This window comes from Sceloporus undulatus, chromosome 4 (assembly GCF_019175285.1).
Source record: "Sceloporus undulatus isolate JIND9_A2432 ecotype Alabama chromosome 4, SceUnd_v1.1, whole genome shotgun sequence".
Classification (NCBI taxonomy): Eukaryota; Metazoa; Chordata; class Lepidosauria; order Squamata; family Phrynosomatidae; genus Sceloporus; species Sceloporus undulatus.
This window is the reverse complement of record NC_056525.1, coordinates 184,505,275-184,524,534: the sequence shown is the minus strand read 5'-3', so window position 1 is coordinate 184,524,534 and position 19,260 is coordinate 184,505,275. Positions and strand designations below refer to the sequence as shown.

General features: G+C 41.2%; 1 protein-coding gene across 2 annotated transcripts in view; it reads left to right on the top strand.

Moving 5' to 3' along the window:
- The first annotated feature begins 7,886 nt into the window (after positions 1-7,886).
- The window catches only part of DOK6 (docking protein 6), a 299,546-nt gene continuing 288,172 nt past the window's right edge, over positions 7,887-19,260 (top strand). Inside the window, exon 1 of one of the 2 annotated variants that reach the window (XM_042463443.1) lies at positions 7,887-8,110. In XM_042463443.1, coding sequence (XP_042319377.1) covers positions 8,045-8,110 — 66 coding nt within the window. In that variant the 5' untranslated portion in view covers positions 7,887-8,044. The remainder of the gene's footprint in view (positions 8,111-19,260) is intronic. The other variant, XM_042463442.1, reaches the window with a different exon arrangement.

The following is a 19,260-nucleotide window of genomic DNA, read 5'->3' as shown; positions in this document are numbered from 1 at the left end:
AACAAATAAACATAACATTCTGCAAAATAAATGTCAAACATATCACCAGGCAAAAATTAATTCCAGACTAATTTGTGTACAAAGCACAATATTACAAAGCAGTTCTTCTTTTCATCATAATTACCAATGCATCACTCCAGCCATTTCTGTCCAAGTACTTACTTGCATGAATATCACAAGCAATGTTTCCAGCATCTATTTTCTGGCCCACCTACTTATGTCAGCATAAAACCAGCATTCTCCATCTCTCCTTTCTCAGTACCAATCAATAATAGATTTTTGCCTTTCTCTTGAAATGTTTCAATCCTTAGCTCAGAATTAAAGCACATGGATTTTAAAAGGCACATTTTTATTTACTTGTTACAATCATGGACCAGGTCACATTTGCTCATGTACTTATCTGATAGATGTTTATTTTTTCTATAACAAAACTGTTGACAACAAAACTGTCAAGAGAGTAATGAACAATATTTTTTGTTAAAAAACCTGAAAAAATAAGAATATATGCACACATTATAGTAAACATTAAAACTGACAAATAAAAAGCAGGAGAAAAGCTTCTAACCCTTCTACCCCAATTTCACCCCAGACTAAAAAATAAAAATTAAAATAGCAACATAGCACATTGCAGTAGAACATAGACTGAAACAAAAAAATATCTTCAGAGTCCACTTAAAGGCACATACAGTTGAAACTATGCATACTTCTATGAACGATGGATGTGTGTTTGTCTATGTGTCTTCAAGTTGCCTGTTGTCTTATGGTGAATTTCATGCAGTTTTCTTATACCAGGAATACTCAGGATGCATCTGCACTGCAGAAATAATGCAGTTAGAGAGCACTTTAACTGCCATGGTTCAGTCCTATGGACTCCTGGGATTTGTAGTTTGTTGTGGCACCAGAGAGCTCTGACAGAGAAGACTAACTATCTCACAAAAGTACAAATTCCAGAATGTTGCTTATGACCGTTAAAGCCCCACATGGCTTGGGTTCAACCTATCTATGGGACCGCCTCCTTCCATATAATCCACCCCGCACATTTAAGTCCTCTGGGAGGAATTTATTACAACCTATAAAGACCAGATTGACCACAACCACCCAGAGGACCTTTTCTTCAACTGCTCCCAGATTATGGAATAGCCTGCCGGAGGAGATCCATCATACTGCCATCTTAGATTTAAAAGGCTGTCAAGACAGATCCCTTCCAGCAGGCCTTTCCTGAATAGCAAACCTGGCCACCAACTGAATCTACTACCTCATTGAACACTCTATACCTCCACTCGCTTGTTGCCTATCTTAATGGATTGTTTTAATATTTAAACTGTTTAATTGATGTTTTAGGGGAGGGAGGGAAAAACTGGGATATTGGATTCTTGTATGGATTCTTGTAATTGTAAGCCACCTTGATTGTTGTTTTTTTGACAGAGAGGCGAGGTAAAAATAAAGCTTTGGTTTATTTTTATTTATTACCATAACATTGAGCCATAGCAGTTAATGCATTGTCAAACCTCATTATTTCTGCAGTGGTTTGACAACACATTTACTGCCATGGCTCAATGAACCACCGCCTCAGAGGTGGTTTGGCCACTCTCTTTCTCTGAAATACAGCCTACAGCACCTGATGTTTGTTGATGGCTTCCCATCCAAATACTAACCAGGGCTGACTCTTCTTAGCTTCCAAGTTCAAACAGGATTTGCTACCATATCCAAAAAGCTCCCATAGCTTGATGGATTTTATCACCATCCCCAGCTCACTTGGAAAATATCCTATTCATTTTGGTACACAAAGATTCATGCTTCGTATGCAAACTCTCTTGAATACATGTTCAGATTATAAATTCCAAATAACATTTTGTCATACAGGAGAACATACACATAGATTGGATTTGTGTTGCAGAAAGTGAATGTAAAGAATTTGAGAACTGTAATATCATGCAACACATTAATCAAGCATGTTAAGAGGCATATAATATAGAAGCAGAGAGTTGGTCTGTTTTGTTGTTGCCTTATGCCTTCAAGTGATTTCCAATTTATGGAGACCCTAAGGCCGTGGTGGTGAATCTGTGTCATGTGTGTCAGAGAGAGCATGCAGAGCCCTCTCTGAAGACATGTGCACTGTCGCCCCTGTCATGGCAGAGGCCAGGAGGAGCGAGGGAGAAGGAGCACTCCATTTCTCCACCCTTCCACCCTGGAAAGCTAGGAGAAGTCCTGCCCCTGGAAGTCCCACCCTGGAGGTCCCATCCCCAAAAGTGCCACCCCCTGCCACCGGGTGACACGTGGTGTGGGAACGCCACTGAGTTTGGGCACTCGGTCTCTAATAGTTCTGCCATCACTGCCCTAAGGTGACTCTATCATGCGGTTTTCGGTTTGAGTGGCCAATCCATCCCTGGTTTACTTACCACATACTTTTAATCCTTGCTCGTTCATATATATATATATATAGAATGTTATAATGAAAGAATAGTATTAGTATTTCTGGGCTTTCAGCATATATATATATATATATGCTGAAAGCCCAGAAATACTAATACTGTACTATTCTTTCATTATAACATTCTTAGGAGCTACTAGATCTATAGTATGTTCTGTTTTGAAGGCTTATTGCTGGCATTGATTTTAACTGATGTTAACTATTAGTAATCTTTTATATGGATGTCTTTTAAATTTATTTCAACCCCATTTTCTTTTATGTTTTAACTATGATGGCAATAGCAAACCTCTTCTGAAGAAACTTGCCAAGAAAACCCTGTGATAGATTCACCTTAGGGTCACCATAAATCAGAAATGACTTAAAGGCATACAACACACATACTTTTGCTTCAAATTTTGTTGCTAAAAATACAAACTAAACTAAATATTGGATGCCTCTGATAAATAGAAACAGATAGTAGTTTGGAAAATTGCTGGGGGGGGGGGGCACAGGTCCCAGAATCCCCCAACCAGTGTGACCAATGGCCCAAACTGACAATGTGATATACAAGCAATTTACTTCCCACTTTCCTGCATTCTTACTTATATCCAATTGCTTCAAAACATGAATTAGTGTTATTGTAAGAACCATTCTCCACATCAGCCTTAAGCAGTATTATAATTAAATATGTTTTTATGACTGGGCAGAGTACAGTAGATATAAAAGTGAAGCTATTTAAGACTTGTGCATTCTAACCTCAGAGGGATTCATATATTTTTGTCATTTTTGTTTAATTGACAGAATGCTTGAAGATATTTGATGAAGGGAACTAATATTCATTTTTGCATACATCAAATTAAATAAATAACATTATGAGTGAATTATCAAAGGAAGCAACAATTCAGCTTCCTTTCAGCTTTTCTTTTTTTTCCCCCCCCTACCCCAGAGATCCTTATATCTTGCATGTATGTTGTTTAGGTTTCCAATAGGGCTTTAATTTCATTTACTCTGGCATAACGAATGACGCTTGTGTTCAGCCAGCCTGGTTGAATATACATTTTATTCAATAATACTGTGGTGCTTAAATGCTAGTTGCTTTCTCTGGGTACTGTTTGCTCACATATATTCCAGACAATGTGACTCTCCCAAACCATTGTATTTCTGTGTTTTCCATTAGACAATATCCAAAAGACATTACAATGCCTGTTCAAGCCTTTCTTAAAGTACATACAACACATGGAGGGTCATGAGAACTGTGTTTCCTGCCCCTAACCCTCAAATGCCCCATTGGACCTGGTCCATAGTCAGCATGACACCTGAAAATAAGAGCCTACAACCTTACAGATGTGTTCAGACAAGCTTATCACACCACTGGGAATCCAGATAGCTCAGGTTTCCTGACAATGATTCTTTCCTTTTAGTTGGGTTCGTTGGGCATTTAAACACACAAATATCTTCTAACTTGGTGGCTTGGGTAACCAACCTATATGCACTTATTTAGCAGTAAGCCCCAGTGAACTCAAGAGACATTTCTGAGCAGATACACTTAGAAAGCCATAGTGGATGTGCTGGCCACAAGAAAAGTTCTAAAATCTATATTAGGGTACTATCTTTAATTTGTTGTTAACTGCCATCAACTCTTATGTTGACCTTATGAATGAGAAACCTCCAACTTATTTTATCATCAACAACACTGCTCATCTTGGATTCTAGGGAAAGTTTGAGCTTGATTTGCTTTAGGACCCATTTATTTGTCTTTTTAACAGTCCACAGTAGCCATAGAACTCTTCTCCAGCAACGTATCTCAAATGAGTTCATTTGATTTCTGCATTGGCCACCGCGTGATGTCCATATATACAGTCAGCACTTTGGTTGCTTGAAGAATGTGCTTGTGATTAACAAACTATTTGCGGTGCAAAATTCAGACAGCTGCTCTCCTGCTTTATTTCTTGAGTCAAGGTCAAATTTTTCTACAATTTTTGATTCTACTATTCCAATCACCTATGATCAACAAGTCTTGTTTGGGTGTGTGATCAATTTCCTTGTGGACTCCAGCATAGAATCTTTCAATTTCTTCTTCTTCTGCCTCTGTAGCTGGAGCAAAAACTTGGTTTAGGTTTATGTTGAGGAGTTTCCCCTGAGGTCTTGGTAATATTACTTGGCCAGACTTTGACTGTTTTTGCTCCATCTCTCCTCACAGTTAGTGCCACCAAATTTCTTCTTAGATTTTTATTTCTTGAGTAAAACATTGTGCAATTATCTGACTCAAAATGTCCCACTCCACTCCACTTTAGCTCACTCATCCCAGGTATTGCAATGTTTATGTTTCTTTTCTTGTTTTACTATGTTTATAGCTTCCACTGATTCATGCTTCTCACATTTCACATTGCTATAATATGCACTGTGTAACTTCGGACTTTCTTTTCATCTCTGTGTATAACAGCTAAATGCCCTTTAGGCTTGAACCCAGTTGTGCCATTAGCCAAAGCACTACTCAGAGTTGTCCTCTGCTGTATCCCAGTAGCTCATTGAGTACCTTCTGACCAAGGGGTTCTCATGCTCCGAAACTATCTACTTTGATGGATTCCCTTATCCAAAGGTTTTCATCATAAAAGGCATCCAAAGACATCCAAAAAGGTTTATCATGCCTCCTTCTTCAGAACTAAAAAATATTAGCTATGGTGCCACTGCCATTATTTCTGAAGGATCCTCTGCCGGGGTCACCCTCCTCTGTTGCTGCTGCCCAGTAGCTGTTTGCCACATTTAATTTGACTCCTCAGCAAAAGCCTGTCAGACATGGGAGATCCTACTAGGAGCACTACTGCCGTTAGCATAGACTCTTGCATGAAATCCCACCACATAGAAAGATAGTGTCATAGTGAGTAATAGGACATCATCATCATCATCATCATCATCATCATCATCATCATCATCTGCTTCTTCTTCTTCTTCTTCTTAAAGGATATTATGCTTTTGGCATCCTTGAGTAAGTAATCCTGTATACAATCCTGATAGGAAAGATAGCGGAAACAAAGAAAGAATGCGACCTGATGCACAGATACTCAGGAGTAAGCCCATAGATAAGTTGTCTTTTCTTCTAAATAAACAGGCATAAGCTGATAGGTAAAACATTCTGTTTCAATCATTTATACTGGGAAGGGGAATGTGTGGTCCTTTCGGTGGATTGCAGCTTCCATCATTCTTCACCACTGGCTGTAGAAGGGAATGGCAATCTGACAATATTTGCGAGCCCATACATTTTCCAACCCTGCTTTATGTGATTACTTCCTTAAGTCCTCTGTGTGCAGCAGTGGTGTCCTCACCTTGGTGTCACCCAGTGCAGGCTGCACATACTCCCAGTGATGCCATTGGTGTACAGTGAGGTTTATTTCCAGAAGCATGGCAGGGGATTGGACTGGATGGCCCTTGTGGTCTCTTCCAACTCTATGATTCTACGCATGCAATCCTGCAGCCACTTAACTGTAAGTAAACATTTGGGAACACAATAGGCTTCACTTCTGGGCTCAGTAGCATGAACCCGTGCCCCATTAAATGAATTGTCAGCCCTCCTTATCCACGGATTTTTTTATCCACAGATTCAAACATCCACGGCTTGAAAATATTCCAAAAAAGGTGTACATTCCAAATATAAAACATTGATTTTACATTTTATATAAGGACACCATTTTACTATGGCATTGTCTTTAATGGGACTTGTGCATCCATGGATTTTGTTATCTATGGGGGGGGGAGGGTTTCCTGGAACCAAACCCCAGTGGATAACAAAGACCCACTGTATTTCATTTCCCATCACCTTCAATAATCCATCATGTTGGCTGAGAATGATGACTGCTGGAATCCTGCAGATTTTCCATTTTGCTGCATCTGAGGAAGTGGAATTAGACCATGAAATAAAAAAGCACTATTTTAAAGGTATCATAAGCTCCTCTTTCCTTTTATTTCCCCCCTTTCCTCTTCCCACTTATGAATGTCCTCCTTAAGGCAGTCTGTTCAGTCCCTTTGTTGTTCTTGTTGCTGAGTGCCTTCAAGTTGTTTCCCACTTGTGTTGTGTTGTGTGTGTGCCTTCAGGTTATTTATGACAGAAGGCAAACCTATCACAAGGCTTTCTTGCCAGGTTTCTTCAGAGGGGCTTTCCCATTTGTCATGCTCTGAGGCTGAGAGTGTGTCACCTGCCAGTGTGCTTTCATGGCACAGCAAGAATTTGAACCCTGCTCTCCACCGCTCCAAGCACTACACCACGATGACTAAAGCAACCCTATCATGTTGTTGTTTTTTTGCCAAGTTTCTTCAGAGACCCCTTCCACAAATAAAAACTTGCTCATTAGTGAGTAAATCCCGTGGAAACTAGTCAATGGACTCTATAAACCTTTGCGCTTTGTATGTTAATCCACATTGGCTGCATCCACACCCGGTTTGGCACCGCTTTAACTGCCCTGGCTCAAGGCTCTGGAATTCTGGGCCCTGGGCTCCACGACAAACTGTAACTCCTTGAATTCCATAGCCTTGAGCCAGACAAAGACTTAAAGTGGTCCCAAACCGGGTTATTTCTCCAGTGTGGATGCAGCCGCAGTAGATTACTGCACTACACTCTTATAGCGCTGCTGTCCCACTTTAACTGCTCTGGCTGCCTCCTGTTGGTATTCTGGGATTTGCAGTTTAAGGAAAGACATTTAGAACCCTCAGCCAGAGAGCTTTTAGGCCTCACTGAACTACAAATCCCAAAATGCAACAGGAGGCAGCCAGAGCAGTAAAAGTGGACTAGCAGCACTATAAGAGTGTAGGGCAATAGTGTGGTCAGTGAGTCTCTCTCTCTCTCTCTCTCTCTGGTGCCACGACAAACTACAGTTCCCAGAATTCCACAGCATTAGAGCCATGGCAGTTCAAAAGCGGTGTCAAGCCGGATTATTTCTGCAGTGTGAATGGACTGTCTCTTGTCTCTCAAAAAGAGAGATGCTCAGAGGGCAAGTCTGGGGCAGAGACGAAAGAAGAAGAGGAGGAGAGGGGCTGGGTACCACTGGGAAGGGAAGCAGAAGCAGCCAGGGAGGCCAGCGGGAAGCCCTCCCTCTCCACCGGAGGAGGAGGAGGAGGAAGGCTCCCCCCCAGCCTCCAGGTGCCGGCAGAGAAGCAAGGGCTGTGTCTGTCAGGGAGGGAGCCCAGAAGAAAGAGCCCGGAAGGCGGCAGCCTCCTCCTCCTCCTCCTCTTCTCCCTCCTCTCCTGCTCCAGGCCCCCAAAGGAGGCTGCAGCGCCCGCCTTCCCGGGTTCCCTCGCCGAGGAGGCAGGAAAGGGAGCCCGGTGGCTGGAAGGAAGAGGAGGAAGAGGAGAAAGAAGAAGAGGAGGAAGAGAGAAGGAGGAGGAAGAAAAGGAAGAGAAAGAGCAGGAGGAGGAAGAAGGAGACAAGAGGACTTAGGAGAGAAGGAGGAGGAAGAGAGCGAGCAGGAGGAGGAAGAAGAGGAGGCAGGAGCAGAGGAGGACCTGCCCGGCGGCTGCTCTTTCCTCCTCCTCCTCCTCCTCCTCCGCCTGGATGCGAGAGGAGGCTCCTGAAGAGCCGGCGCCCAGCGGCACTCAGCAGCTGGAGGCAGCAGCAGGAGGAGGAGGAGGGTGCTGGAGCTGGCCATGGCCTCCAACTTCAACGATATCGTCAAGCAGGGCTATGTGAAAATCCGCAGCAGGAAGCTGGGGGTGAGTAGTGGGCAGCAGCAGCAGCAGCAGCAGCAGGGAATGGGGAAGGGGGGGGTCTCTGTCTGTGTGTGGCGCGGGGGCTTTGTTCTCCGGCCTCCCCTTCCCAGGTCCGCCTGGATGGAGCCCTGCCTGCCTGCCTTTGCCGCCCGGGAGGGAGGGAGGGAGCCCAGCCTTGCCTTGCCGGCCTTGCCCTGCCCTTTTCTCTCCCGAGGGCTCTGCCCAGGAGGGAGAAGGGCTGCATCCTGGATGGAAGCACCTGGGATGGAGGAGGAGACCAGGCTTGCCTTCCTGGGCTGACACCGCAACAAAACACCAACACACTGCCAGCCTAAATCTCCATTGCCGGGGCCACCAGGAGATACGTGTGTGTGTGTGTGTGTGTATATATATATATATATATATATATATATATATATAGAGAGAGAGAGAGAGAGAGAGAGAACATATACATGTGTGGGGGTGTCTTTGTGGTGCAGTTCTTAAAAGGTTTATTAAGGGGGAATGCAAGGGGAGCTTACTTCGAAGCAGCCCTGCCTGGGATTGCAAAGGGGTCTTGGAGCCCCTTTGAGAGGAACTGAAAGGAAAGAGCCTTCCTCGACTTGAGTCTACTTCCTCAGCCATATGGCACCATTGACTCTGAGGAAGTCCACCACGAAAGCTCCTGCTCTCAGCTCCTTTCTCTGGGTTCCTCTCATCAAGGGTCCTCCAAGATCCCTTTGCCTGCTGATCCTCCAGCCTGACACTGGCCCTGTCTTTGATTTCAACATGGCATGGGACTGGGGACACAGGATTAAGGCCCCCAGTTCTGTCCACCCTCCTTTCCTTGCCAGCCCCCCATTTCCTCTGGAGTGATGGGAAGGGAACCTTTCTCCTTGAAGCACCCTCTCCATCTTATCTTCTGCTACTTTCATGAGAAACCAGCTATGAAGAGGTTGGCTGGTCAGAAGGTCAGGGCTCTGTGTCAACTCTGTGAGGCATCCTTCTCTCCCTTTACCTAATTCTTTTTTAATCTTCTTTGCCTGGTTCACAAAATATATTGACCGGAAGGGAAGCACTGAAGGCGGGCTGCTAATTCTGAAGGCAGGAAAAGGGAAAGATTGGAAAGTATAGTCTGGTTGGAGCTGACAGGGAAAAAGAGGGAAGGTGTTTGGGTCGGATGCGCTCAAGCGGAGTCTCTGGTGGCTAAGGATGCAGACTGAATGCTAGACTAGACAGTTCCTCTAACGTATTAGTACTGAAAGAAGAGTTGATAGATTGAGTACTGATGCTACACTCCGAGTGTCTAAAGCCAACCGAAAGATCACACACTTTACAGGGACAATGGTAGTCAGGTATGTTTCTTTGTTTGGACTCGACTCCCAGAATCCCTGTGGTCTGGGGCTTCTGGGAGTTGAAACCCAAACTATAAGAAGTGCCAATAGCTGAGAGCTCCAGATCTAGGGGCTTCAAACGCAAGGTTAAGCTCATTTGGAAAGTTGTTATACGGTAGTTGGAACAAACAGTGAAAGAGGAGTTGCTTCTCTTTTGATACTCCCTCATGCCTGTTGCTGGTCAATAGAGGCTTCAATATCTGAATTTACACTTGTTGGCTGTAATTGCTTTTGCCTGGTTTGGCCCTGGGGGGGCCGGGGGGGAGGTCATTAGGAATTGGTTAAAAAAGAAAAGGGGCCGTCGAGGCGATTAGCCACGCGGAAGGCAAATGTTAGAAATGAAACTGTGTTAATGAAGCTCTGAATTAAGGGTTAATCAGATTTACGACCAGAGAACAACTGTCTGAGATTTGATACAGCCAGTAAAGATTGAACCAGGCCTGAACTACACAGTAAGGACATTGTCAGCCCATGTTGGAAGGAGAACACCATTAAAAACCAAGGAAGGTTGTGTGATACTTGAAACACTACCTGCTTCACATAGTGGTGTAAAAATCTGTTGGTTGCTGAACCAGTTATAACAGCAAAAATTTCATGATTTTTGCCACTAAGATCCAAAATAGCTGTCTTTTTGTCCAGCTTTGTTCTCTTTGTTTTATTCCCAGTGAGCTACTTTGGACATAGTTTATTGTTGAAAAGCAATGTGATTTTGTTTTATCAGTGTTCATTCTTTGCTAGTGGAGGGGATGTTTGTCACTTGAACTATATGTTAGATTCATCTACAATCAACTCTGCTATTGTCTCTTATAGGAGAAGAGGCACCTTACTTTAATGTGAAGCTTTTTAAAATGTTATCTCCTGTTCACTAGATTCTATATGTTGCTTTTCATGGATAACTTGACAATAAAAGCTGTTCTTGTGCAATTGCTTTTTTTAATAATAATGAAATCACACATTAGTTTTAAGTCACAATAGTAAATATATATATATTAGTTTACTTGGCATTCAGATGCATCTGCTAGGTATAAAAATGTCCATTGTATTGACTTTGCTAATAATCATGACAATTTTTAAGTTGTCAGCTACCGTAAGTTTTACACTACACTCTCCCCTCCACATTTGCAGCTTTGACTTTTGCAGCTTTGATTATTTACAGATTTTATTAATATGTTCTCTCTAGGAATATCTGGGTCCTCCAGTGCAACTCTGTGGTCAACTTTAATCAAAAGTTGTACCAAAGGACCTAGAGATTCCTAGAGAGAACACTCCACTAGGCATTTGTAGCTGCTCCAACGCAATTCTATGGTCAAAGTCTGGCAGAGTTGACCACAGGGTTGCACTGGAGGACAGTCCTAGAGATTCCTGGAGAGGTGTTCTGTCAGGTTAAAACATGGTGTTTTTATTATTTGCAGTTTTTCCACATTCATGGGGTACTGTGCTCCTAACTCCAGCGAATGTGGAAGGACAAGTGTAGAATGAAAACAGTCTAAAGAACTATTGCAGACAGGACTTTATATATATTACACTTGTTGTTCATAACAAAAATAAAAATGTAGAATTATGGCGTTAGGCTTGCAAATCTATAAAAATAATTGAAAATATATAGTATTGTAATCAAACAACACTGATAATCCACACAGGTTCTTATGAGCTCTGGATTAGGCTATAATATACATAGCAACCTAGATAAATCTTTAAGCTGAATTGAAAGCTTGATGGAAGTTGCTAGTTCCCTGCTGCGTTTCATGTTCTTCATACCCTATTTTATCTCAGAAGCTGTTCTATATCACACTTTTCACTGCAGGTACAGACCATTATTTCTTCAATTATTTTCGAGGAGTATAATGCACATAATTGTATGTTGCAAATTCAGGTGGAATTGGCTGAATGAGGAACATGATAATGAAATTCTGTAATCCAAGGATTTGGAAAAAATGGCAATTGTCTGTCAGATGTCTGCTTGGTTTTGTTGTGTTGTTACTTCTCTTACTAATTGCTGTCGTTGACTTTGACTTCAATGGCAACCCTGTGAATGAGAGACCGCCATATCACTCTGTTATCAAATGTCCTGCTCAGATCTTGCAAATTTAGGACCTTGGCTTCCTCAGATGAGTCTATCTACCTATAATGTGGTCTTCCTCTTTTCCTACTACTGCTTTCTACTCTACCAAGTATTACTATCTTTTCTAGTGAATCGTGTCTTCTCATGATATGTGAAAAGTATGTCAGCCTCTGTCATCTTGGCTTCTAGTGAGGGTTGGGCTTGATTTGCTCTTGGGCCCATTCATTGGTCTTTTTGGCAGTCCATGGTATCCGTAGAACTCTTCTCCAATACCATATTTCAGTTTTCTTTACTGTCTCTCTGTCATAGCCATACGTAGATATTGGAAAGACAATGGAATGTGCAATCCTGATATTGGTATTCAATGATAAAACTAGCATTTTTTCTAGTTCTTATCTAGATCTGGTCTCCTATTAAACTTCCCTCATTAAACTAATTATTTTTTTTATTTTTGTTATTAAACTTAAATTGTAATCTAACCCATATGCTTAGATGGGTGGTTTGGCTTTATTGTCAAGTAACATTGTTCTTTCTGTTGGAAGAGTATGAAAATAAGAGAATTCCAAGCTACAGCTGCCATGCTGTGTATTTTTAGTACTACTATTTTACTTTATGATGTCCACATAAGTATCACATTCCATGGAGTGGATTCATATTCCATTTAAATCAGTGTGAAAAATTAGTCATGTCTACCTTCAGTCTCATTGAAGTTAGTGGAATTTAAGTGACTAGCTTAGTCTGGATCCAACCCTATGTCTGTAGTATTTATATGCAAAATAACATTGTGTTTGCCACATGGCAATTGCAACATGAAAACATTGAAATACCATCTGTCAGCTGTGCAGGTTGTGTGGGTCAGTTATCCATTCTATGTGCAATGATTGTTTGGTATGGTGTAGGTTACATAGACGGTCTGAACCTTCCGTATTCAACCAAGAAGCTTTTTTAGAAAACCAGAGATGTACTTTTCTGGGACAGCTGCCCTAGAAGCAAAGAACCTCATTAGTGGATCCATGTTTTTTTATTTTGTGTTTCTTTTCTTATTTCTCAGCTCAGATCCATTGATGGCTGGTGTTTTCTTCTTCACGACTGCAGAGTTTCAGTTCATTTTTCTGGTCACAAGTCAGGAACAACATATCAGAATTTCCTCTTGGATATTAATCCTGATGTCTCTCCCCCCACCCCTTGCCTCTTTTCCCTGTTTTGTTGACTTGGCTTGCTGTATGATTCATGACTAATTGTTATCTACCATCAGTAGAGACACCAATTCTAGAAGTGAAAAGGGTAGTTTTATTTATTTATTTATTTATTTATATCATTGGTATGCTGCCTTTCTCCCAGAAGGGGCCCAAGGTGGAATTCTCTTTTAAAACTTAAAATACCACTCTTTAATTTTTTCAATAATGAAATACAAATGAGGTGTATCTTAAGACCATTTGTTGTGGTTAGTTTTGAATGTTTTAATGTAATGGCTGTAATGTCATCAACATGAGTCTCTGTCTCCCTTTTTAGAATGGCAATAACAAATAAACATATTTTCTCTCATAATAATCTGTGCATAGAATCAAAAAGGTTGCTGGAAATGCAGGGTTTATTTATACATAGCTTGAAATCTGGTATTGGTGTGTGTGCCTAAATAATGCCCCTACCAGTGAGCTGTTTACCTTGTAGCTCTGCAGCCTGGATTGTGTGTATCCATGTGTGAAAAGCTGATAGACATTTGGACTTGCCTTGAAGAAGTAGTTTGACTAGATGGTCTTCTGTAGCTGTTCTCCACATCACTGGTGTTCATTCATCCCCACAACATGGAAAAATATTCTCCTGACTTTTGAGCCTCATGATGAACTTACGTTCCTTTTTCCAGCCTGCAATTGGTGCAGTGGAAATGCATGTGTTGCAAATTACAATTCCTCTGAATAATTCTGTAGTTTGTGAGTTCTGATAAAAGATCATGCTGCAGAATTTACATCCAATAAAAATGCTCAGCAAGAAGCAGGGATTTTTTTTTAAGGGAAGAGAGAGTGTCAGGTAACAATTTTTAACATTTCTGTACTCTGTATGAAGACAGTAAACTGCATGCTTAAACTGATGCTATTATCTCAAGGGACTATATTTTATATATTTATAGGAATGTGCTTCTCTTCTAAGTAAGATAAGAGAGAGGCCATGTGAAATTTGAAATTTTACAAGTGGCTAGAAGCTTATCACACTACTAATATATATTATCTTTGCCCTGGATGCTGTGCTTCGCTCTGAAGGAAGGATGTTCAAGGCTAAGGGGGAAATAATCATAACTGACCTTTGAAACATTTTGCTATCTTGACAGGGTTGTTAATTCTGAGAGAAAGCCCTAGGGTTGCTGGAATTCCAATTTAAAACCATTCCTGTGCACCTCACATGATAGAGTTTATTAAAAGCAGAATTCATCAAGGTTGAAAACATTCCTGATGCTATTTGTCTGGATTGTTACCACTCCCAAAATAATGTGCTAAACTGAATTTCGCTGTCAAACAATGCCTTGGAAAATAATCACTAAATTTCAGCAGTCTAAACAAGGCTAGAATCATTATGGGTGTAGGTGAACTTGATACAAAGCCAAGATGACACTTACTTAATTCATTCGGCCAAAAGATGGGAAAGACAGCTCTTTACACTGAGATTGGTATTAGAGAGGACAATATTTAGGCTGTACTCAAGATTACTTTATTGTGGCATGGTATTATCTTTTTTTGGGAGGAACATTAAAAAAGGATGCCTTGGAATTTGTAAGCATATAGAAAAATTTAGTGTAGACAAAACAGAATTCTGAAAGATACCTTTTCTGGAAATTTTTTAGCTGTGTCCTAAAGATGTAGCTAAAGCGGAGGAAAAACACTCTGCAGCTTTTCTAAGAAAACATGTCTTGAAAGAAGGTAATAGACAGGTCTGTCTTCTGACAGTGCATCAGAACTTTGTGCTTAGAAGAAGGAAAGACAGCAAGGACTGGACCATCCTGACCTTTCAGGGGAGGGGAATTCCAAAGTTTGGGAGCAGCCACTAAAAAGGCTCTTTCTCTTGTTCCCAAATGAGCTTGAGAAGCTGGTGAAACAGACAGAAAGGCTTCTCCTGAAGACTTAGAGTGCTTATCAGCTCATAAAGGGATATGCAGTCTTTCAACTAACCTTGGATTTTAGTTGCTTTAAAGTAATTTTGGCTAGAAAACAAACTGGAGATGAAAGGTGGACAATAGAAATCAAAATCTAATAAAAGAACAATGGACAACAAAAATAGTTTAAAAACCATGGCACAGCTGAAGAAAAACGTCAGTGGCTTGCGCTGGGTATATATATTTCTAACAAGAAATGGAGCACTTTTTCAGCTGAAGAACAATAAGGTCCAATAGGGCACATTTCCCAGCTCAGTTCTGGTCAAGAGGAACCAGTCTTCTGTATCATTGACCTGTGGATTAGGGAAATATTTGCCAGCTGGAGAATACTCTGTTAGTAAGTGACTCTTTACTTATGTGGATTCCTATCTGTTACCACTTCTGACAAACTTTTTAGTTGAGGTTAATTAGAGTTATCTTGTTGTATACAAAGCCAGCTACTACATTTACCCAAGAGGCTGTTCAATAACAAACTCCATTATTTTGATCTTTTCTCTTCATCTGGTGATGCAACAATCAGCTTTCTAGCAACACTTTGTAAGACGAATCACATGTTTTCTGGAGCTCTCTTCTGAAGGAGGCCAGACCCACCTCCTCCAACCTGTCCTTCCACCAACAGGGAAACCTTTTTTTGAAGAAAAAAAATCCAGGCAAGATTTGGGCAACTGATTGACTATTGGATGCTGCAGTTTTCGTACAGATTCATTTTTAAATTGTGTTTAAATTGTTTTAACTGGACTTTTAATTTAATTCTATTTCAAAGATAGATCTTATCTTGTGGGTTAATTGTACTTTCTTTTATGTAGCATTATTATCAATGGCAGTTAGTATCTCCCATGTCAGTGGTGTAGTGAATCTACTAAGTAGAGCCTCCATGTTTCCTGGGCAGGACTCCTGTGATAGTGAGGAAAATGCAGATAACCCCTCCCCATACACACACACACACACACACTATTTTTTTCACCTGTGAGAACAGTTCTCTGGGAATCTCTTGGTCTTCCAATGTAGCTCTATGGTCAAAATTCATGCAGGTGGTCTACAGATATCTAGAAAAGAGGTTTTTTTCCCCTAGGGATCTCTAGATCTCCCAGTGCAGTGACTGGTGAAAATTGATCATACAGTCACATTGGACAACCTAGAAATGCCTAGGAAGAACATACAGTAGGCCTATAGTATCCACAGGGGTTCCATTCCGGATCCCCACAGATAACAAAAAAATGTGGGGCCTCAAGTTCCATTATTTGCCATGGCAGAGTGCCAGACATGTGGCTGGCACACACACACATACAGTCACCACATACAGGTTAATTTTAAGTAGGGACTGAGATATTTTTTTTAACCTAAGTAAAACCTGAAAGAATATGGTACTTTCCCTACTACTCACGAAGTAAAAATGGCATTGGGGAAATACTGTTCCATTATCTAGTACAGTTACTGCAGTTGTACACGTTGTGTTGAATGCAGCTGTGATTCCTCTTAAGGAAGCATTAATGAATAATCTCAGAGATGTATCAATAGATGTCAATCTTTCTCTGACCTAAGAGATGGTCAGTGATAGCAGGCTATTAGAGCTGTCAAAGTTGATAAAGAAGAAAACAAAACCTCAGTTTTGTGCTTTCCTCATCTATGTGGGCTGGCCATGCTATGCAACTGAGTGGTTAACCCTTTTCAGATGGTATGATGAAGAGAGAAGTGACAAAGCCCGGAGTTTGTGTTTGAAATAAATTCATCTTTGAGGTTTAGAAAGGGAGCATTTGGATTTCATTTCTGACCACAAAATATCTTGGGCCAGCAGAGAGAGAGAGAGAGAGAGAGAGAGAGAGTGTATCAGGGAAAGTTCCCTGCCTGACCTATAGAGTTGCTGAAAGTCAGCGCAGACAATAATTGAGCTAGATGCAGCAGTGATTTCACTTGACTTCTTCCCATGTTCTGATAGACTCTGCTTATAAACCAACCAATCCCTAATCTTTATTTTGTTTTCTTTAAAAAGAAAAAGCAGAACTCTTTAGTGGAACAAACCAGGAGGCCTACATTTAATGGAAATTATGTGATACTGTATATTGTTAATACAGTGGTCCTTTCCCTTATGTGGGGGATCCATTCTAGACCCCCCCCCCACATAAGGGAATTTCCACGGGTACTCAAGCCCCATTAAAGATAATGGGGCTCATGCCTGTAGAAATGCAGTGTGGCTTCCAGTGGATGCTGGAAGCTGCGTGAGGTACACCTGCGTATGACACGAGCACACTGTGTGCTGTATAACTAAGGCCCAGAACAAACCAGCAAGAAGGGGCGGCTTGAAGTCGCCTCCACCAAAGATGGACTGGGGCCATGGCAAACACATGCTGCAGTCCCAATCCACATTCTGTGGCCCCAATCCACCAGCCCCCAAATCCGCTCCTATTTGGACCAGGAAAGAGCCAGCTTTCTTGGCCCTGCCACAGCCTCAGTGGGGCTTCGAGATGCTCCAACGACATGTGGAGTGTAAACACAAGCCGCCAGACCATCTTGAAGCAGCCCACATCTGGGCAGCCGGCTGGCTTCCAGGTGGCTTCCAGGCATCTTGGGAGTGTGTGGCGTGTAAACTGGTAGGCCATTTATTTCAGCCCTAAAATAATTAGAATATTGTGTACTTTTTAAAAAGAAGATTCTTTATGTAATAAAATCATACTCTGTTCAAGTACAAGTTGAGTTTCCCTTTCTGAAATTCTGAAATCCAAACTACTCCAAAAACCAAAACTTTTTTCCTGGGTAGCTGAGATAGTGACACCTTTGTTTTCAAATGATTCAGTGTACACAAACTCTGTTTCATGCACAAAATTATTAAAATATTTAAGCTATGTGTAAAAAATGTATTGCTGTTGTTCTTGTGTGCCTTCAAGTCATTTTTTACTTATGGCAACCCTATAATGGGGTTTTCTTGGCAAGATTCTGCTCAGACAAGGTTTGCCATTGCCTTCTCCTGAGGCTGAAAGAGTGTAACTTGTCCAAAAACCCCAGTGGGTTTATATGGCTGGGCTGGGATTCAGACCCTTATCCCCAGAGTCACAGGAGATTTTCAGGCCAGCGCTTACCGTGGGGTAAGTGCTGGTAAAACATTGCTGGATCATTAAGGAAGTGTGGGTGTGTGAAAGCCTGCTGTGCTTCCTAAATGTCAGGGAATTGTCGCTCCCCTCCAGCGTTCCTGAATTGTTCAGGGAGAGGCAAATTCCTATGAATGGAAACTTTCCATTCATAGGAAATGCCTCTTCCTTGAACAATTCAGGGACGCTGGAGGGGAGTGATGATTCCCTGATGTTTAGGAAGCACGGCAGACTTTCACATACCGACACTATCTAAATGATCGAGCAAGTCTGAAAATCTTCATAGTCCAACGTTCAAATCGCTATGCCAGTCTGGCTCTGTGCTTGTTGTATTTGAATATATATGATGAATACGATGTATATGAAACATAAATTAATGTTATGTTTAGACTTGGGTAACATCATCAAGATGTACTTACTGTGTATGTTATATTCTTACATACAAATTCAGATATTCCAAAATCCAAAACACTTGTGGTCCCAAGCATTTTGGATGAGGAAGAATCAAGCTGCAAGAAGAATATGGTTGACTTTTTTTTATTTGCTTGTTTGTAAATAAAATGGAAAGTTAAAAAGGGTTCCCACAATAACTGATGCATTTTTTTAAATGTAAAGCTTGGAGAAAGAAAGAAAAAATCCATTTCTGCTCTGTTTCAGGCAGATGGCCAATCCATTATAAAGATTCTTCCAGTATTTTTGTTATATTCCATTTTACTTTATTGCTGAGAAAACCTTGGCTGGGAATCAAATTAAAGATGTTTGAATCTAAAGCAGCCTATGGATGACACTAGTTAAATGACACTAGGGTGACAGAGTGTTCTAGAACTAGGAGATAAGTATCAGAATAAATTAATTTATTCTTTAAAGAAGCCCAAATATGCTTGCTTTCCCCTTTTGCTATGATGTATACATTGCATTACTAATGAAAGAAAAGAATTGGCTTGGTTCCAGACATGATTACAGTAGTCATTGAACTCAACATGACTTAAGCTACAGCTAATTACAGCTACCTGTAAATCCTGCTGATTTTGGTGGGTCTATTCTTTGTTGTAGTTGTGTTATTTTAAATCATTATTTGTGGCACCCCATGAATGAGAAACCTCTAAAAGATCTTTTTATTAACAGTCCTGATCAATAGTTTTTTTGTGGGTTTTTCAGGCTATGTGGCCATGTTCTAGCAGAGTTTCAGACGTTTCGCCAGCATCTGTGGCTGGCATCTTCAGAGAATGTTTGCCTGGAAAGGACTTGGCTATATATATTGTGTGATCTGGAAAGGCAGGAGTGATTTGCATGTATATGTTTGTTGCTAATGGCAGTCCTCAGGGTGTGAGGGTCTGCACAGGAGGATTAATGTCTGCTTGATTAGTGCTCATTGTCTGCTGGGAAACCTCTGACCCTGGGAGATTTCTCATTTGCATTTGTCTTTATCTTGTTTTTTTTCAGGACTGGTAGCCTAACCTTGGTGGGATACAAACCGCCATATAGTACGT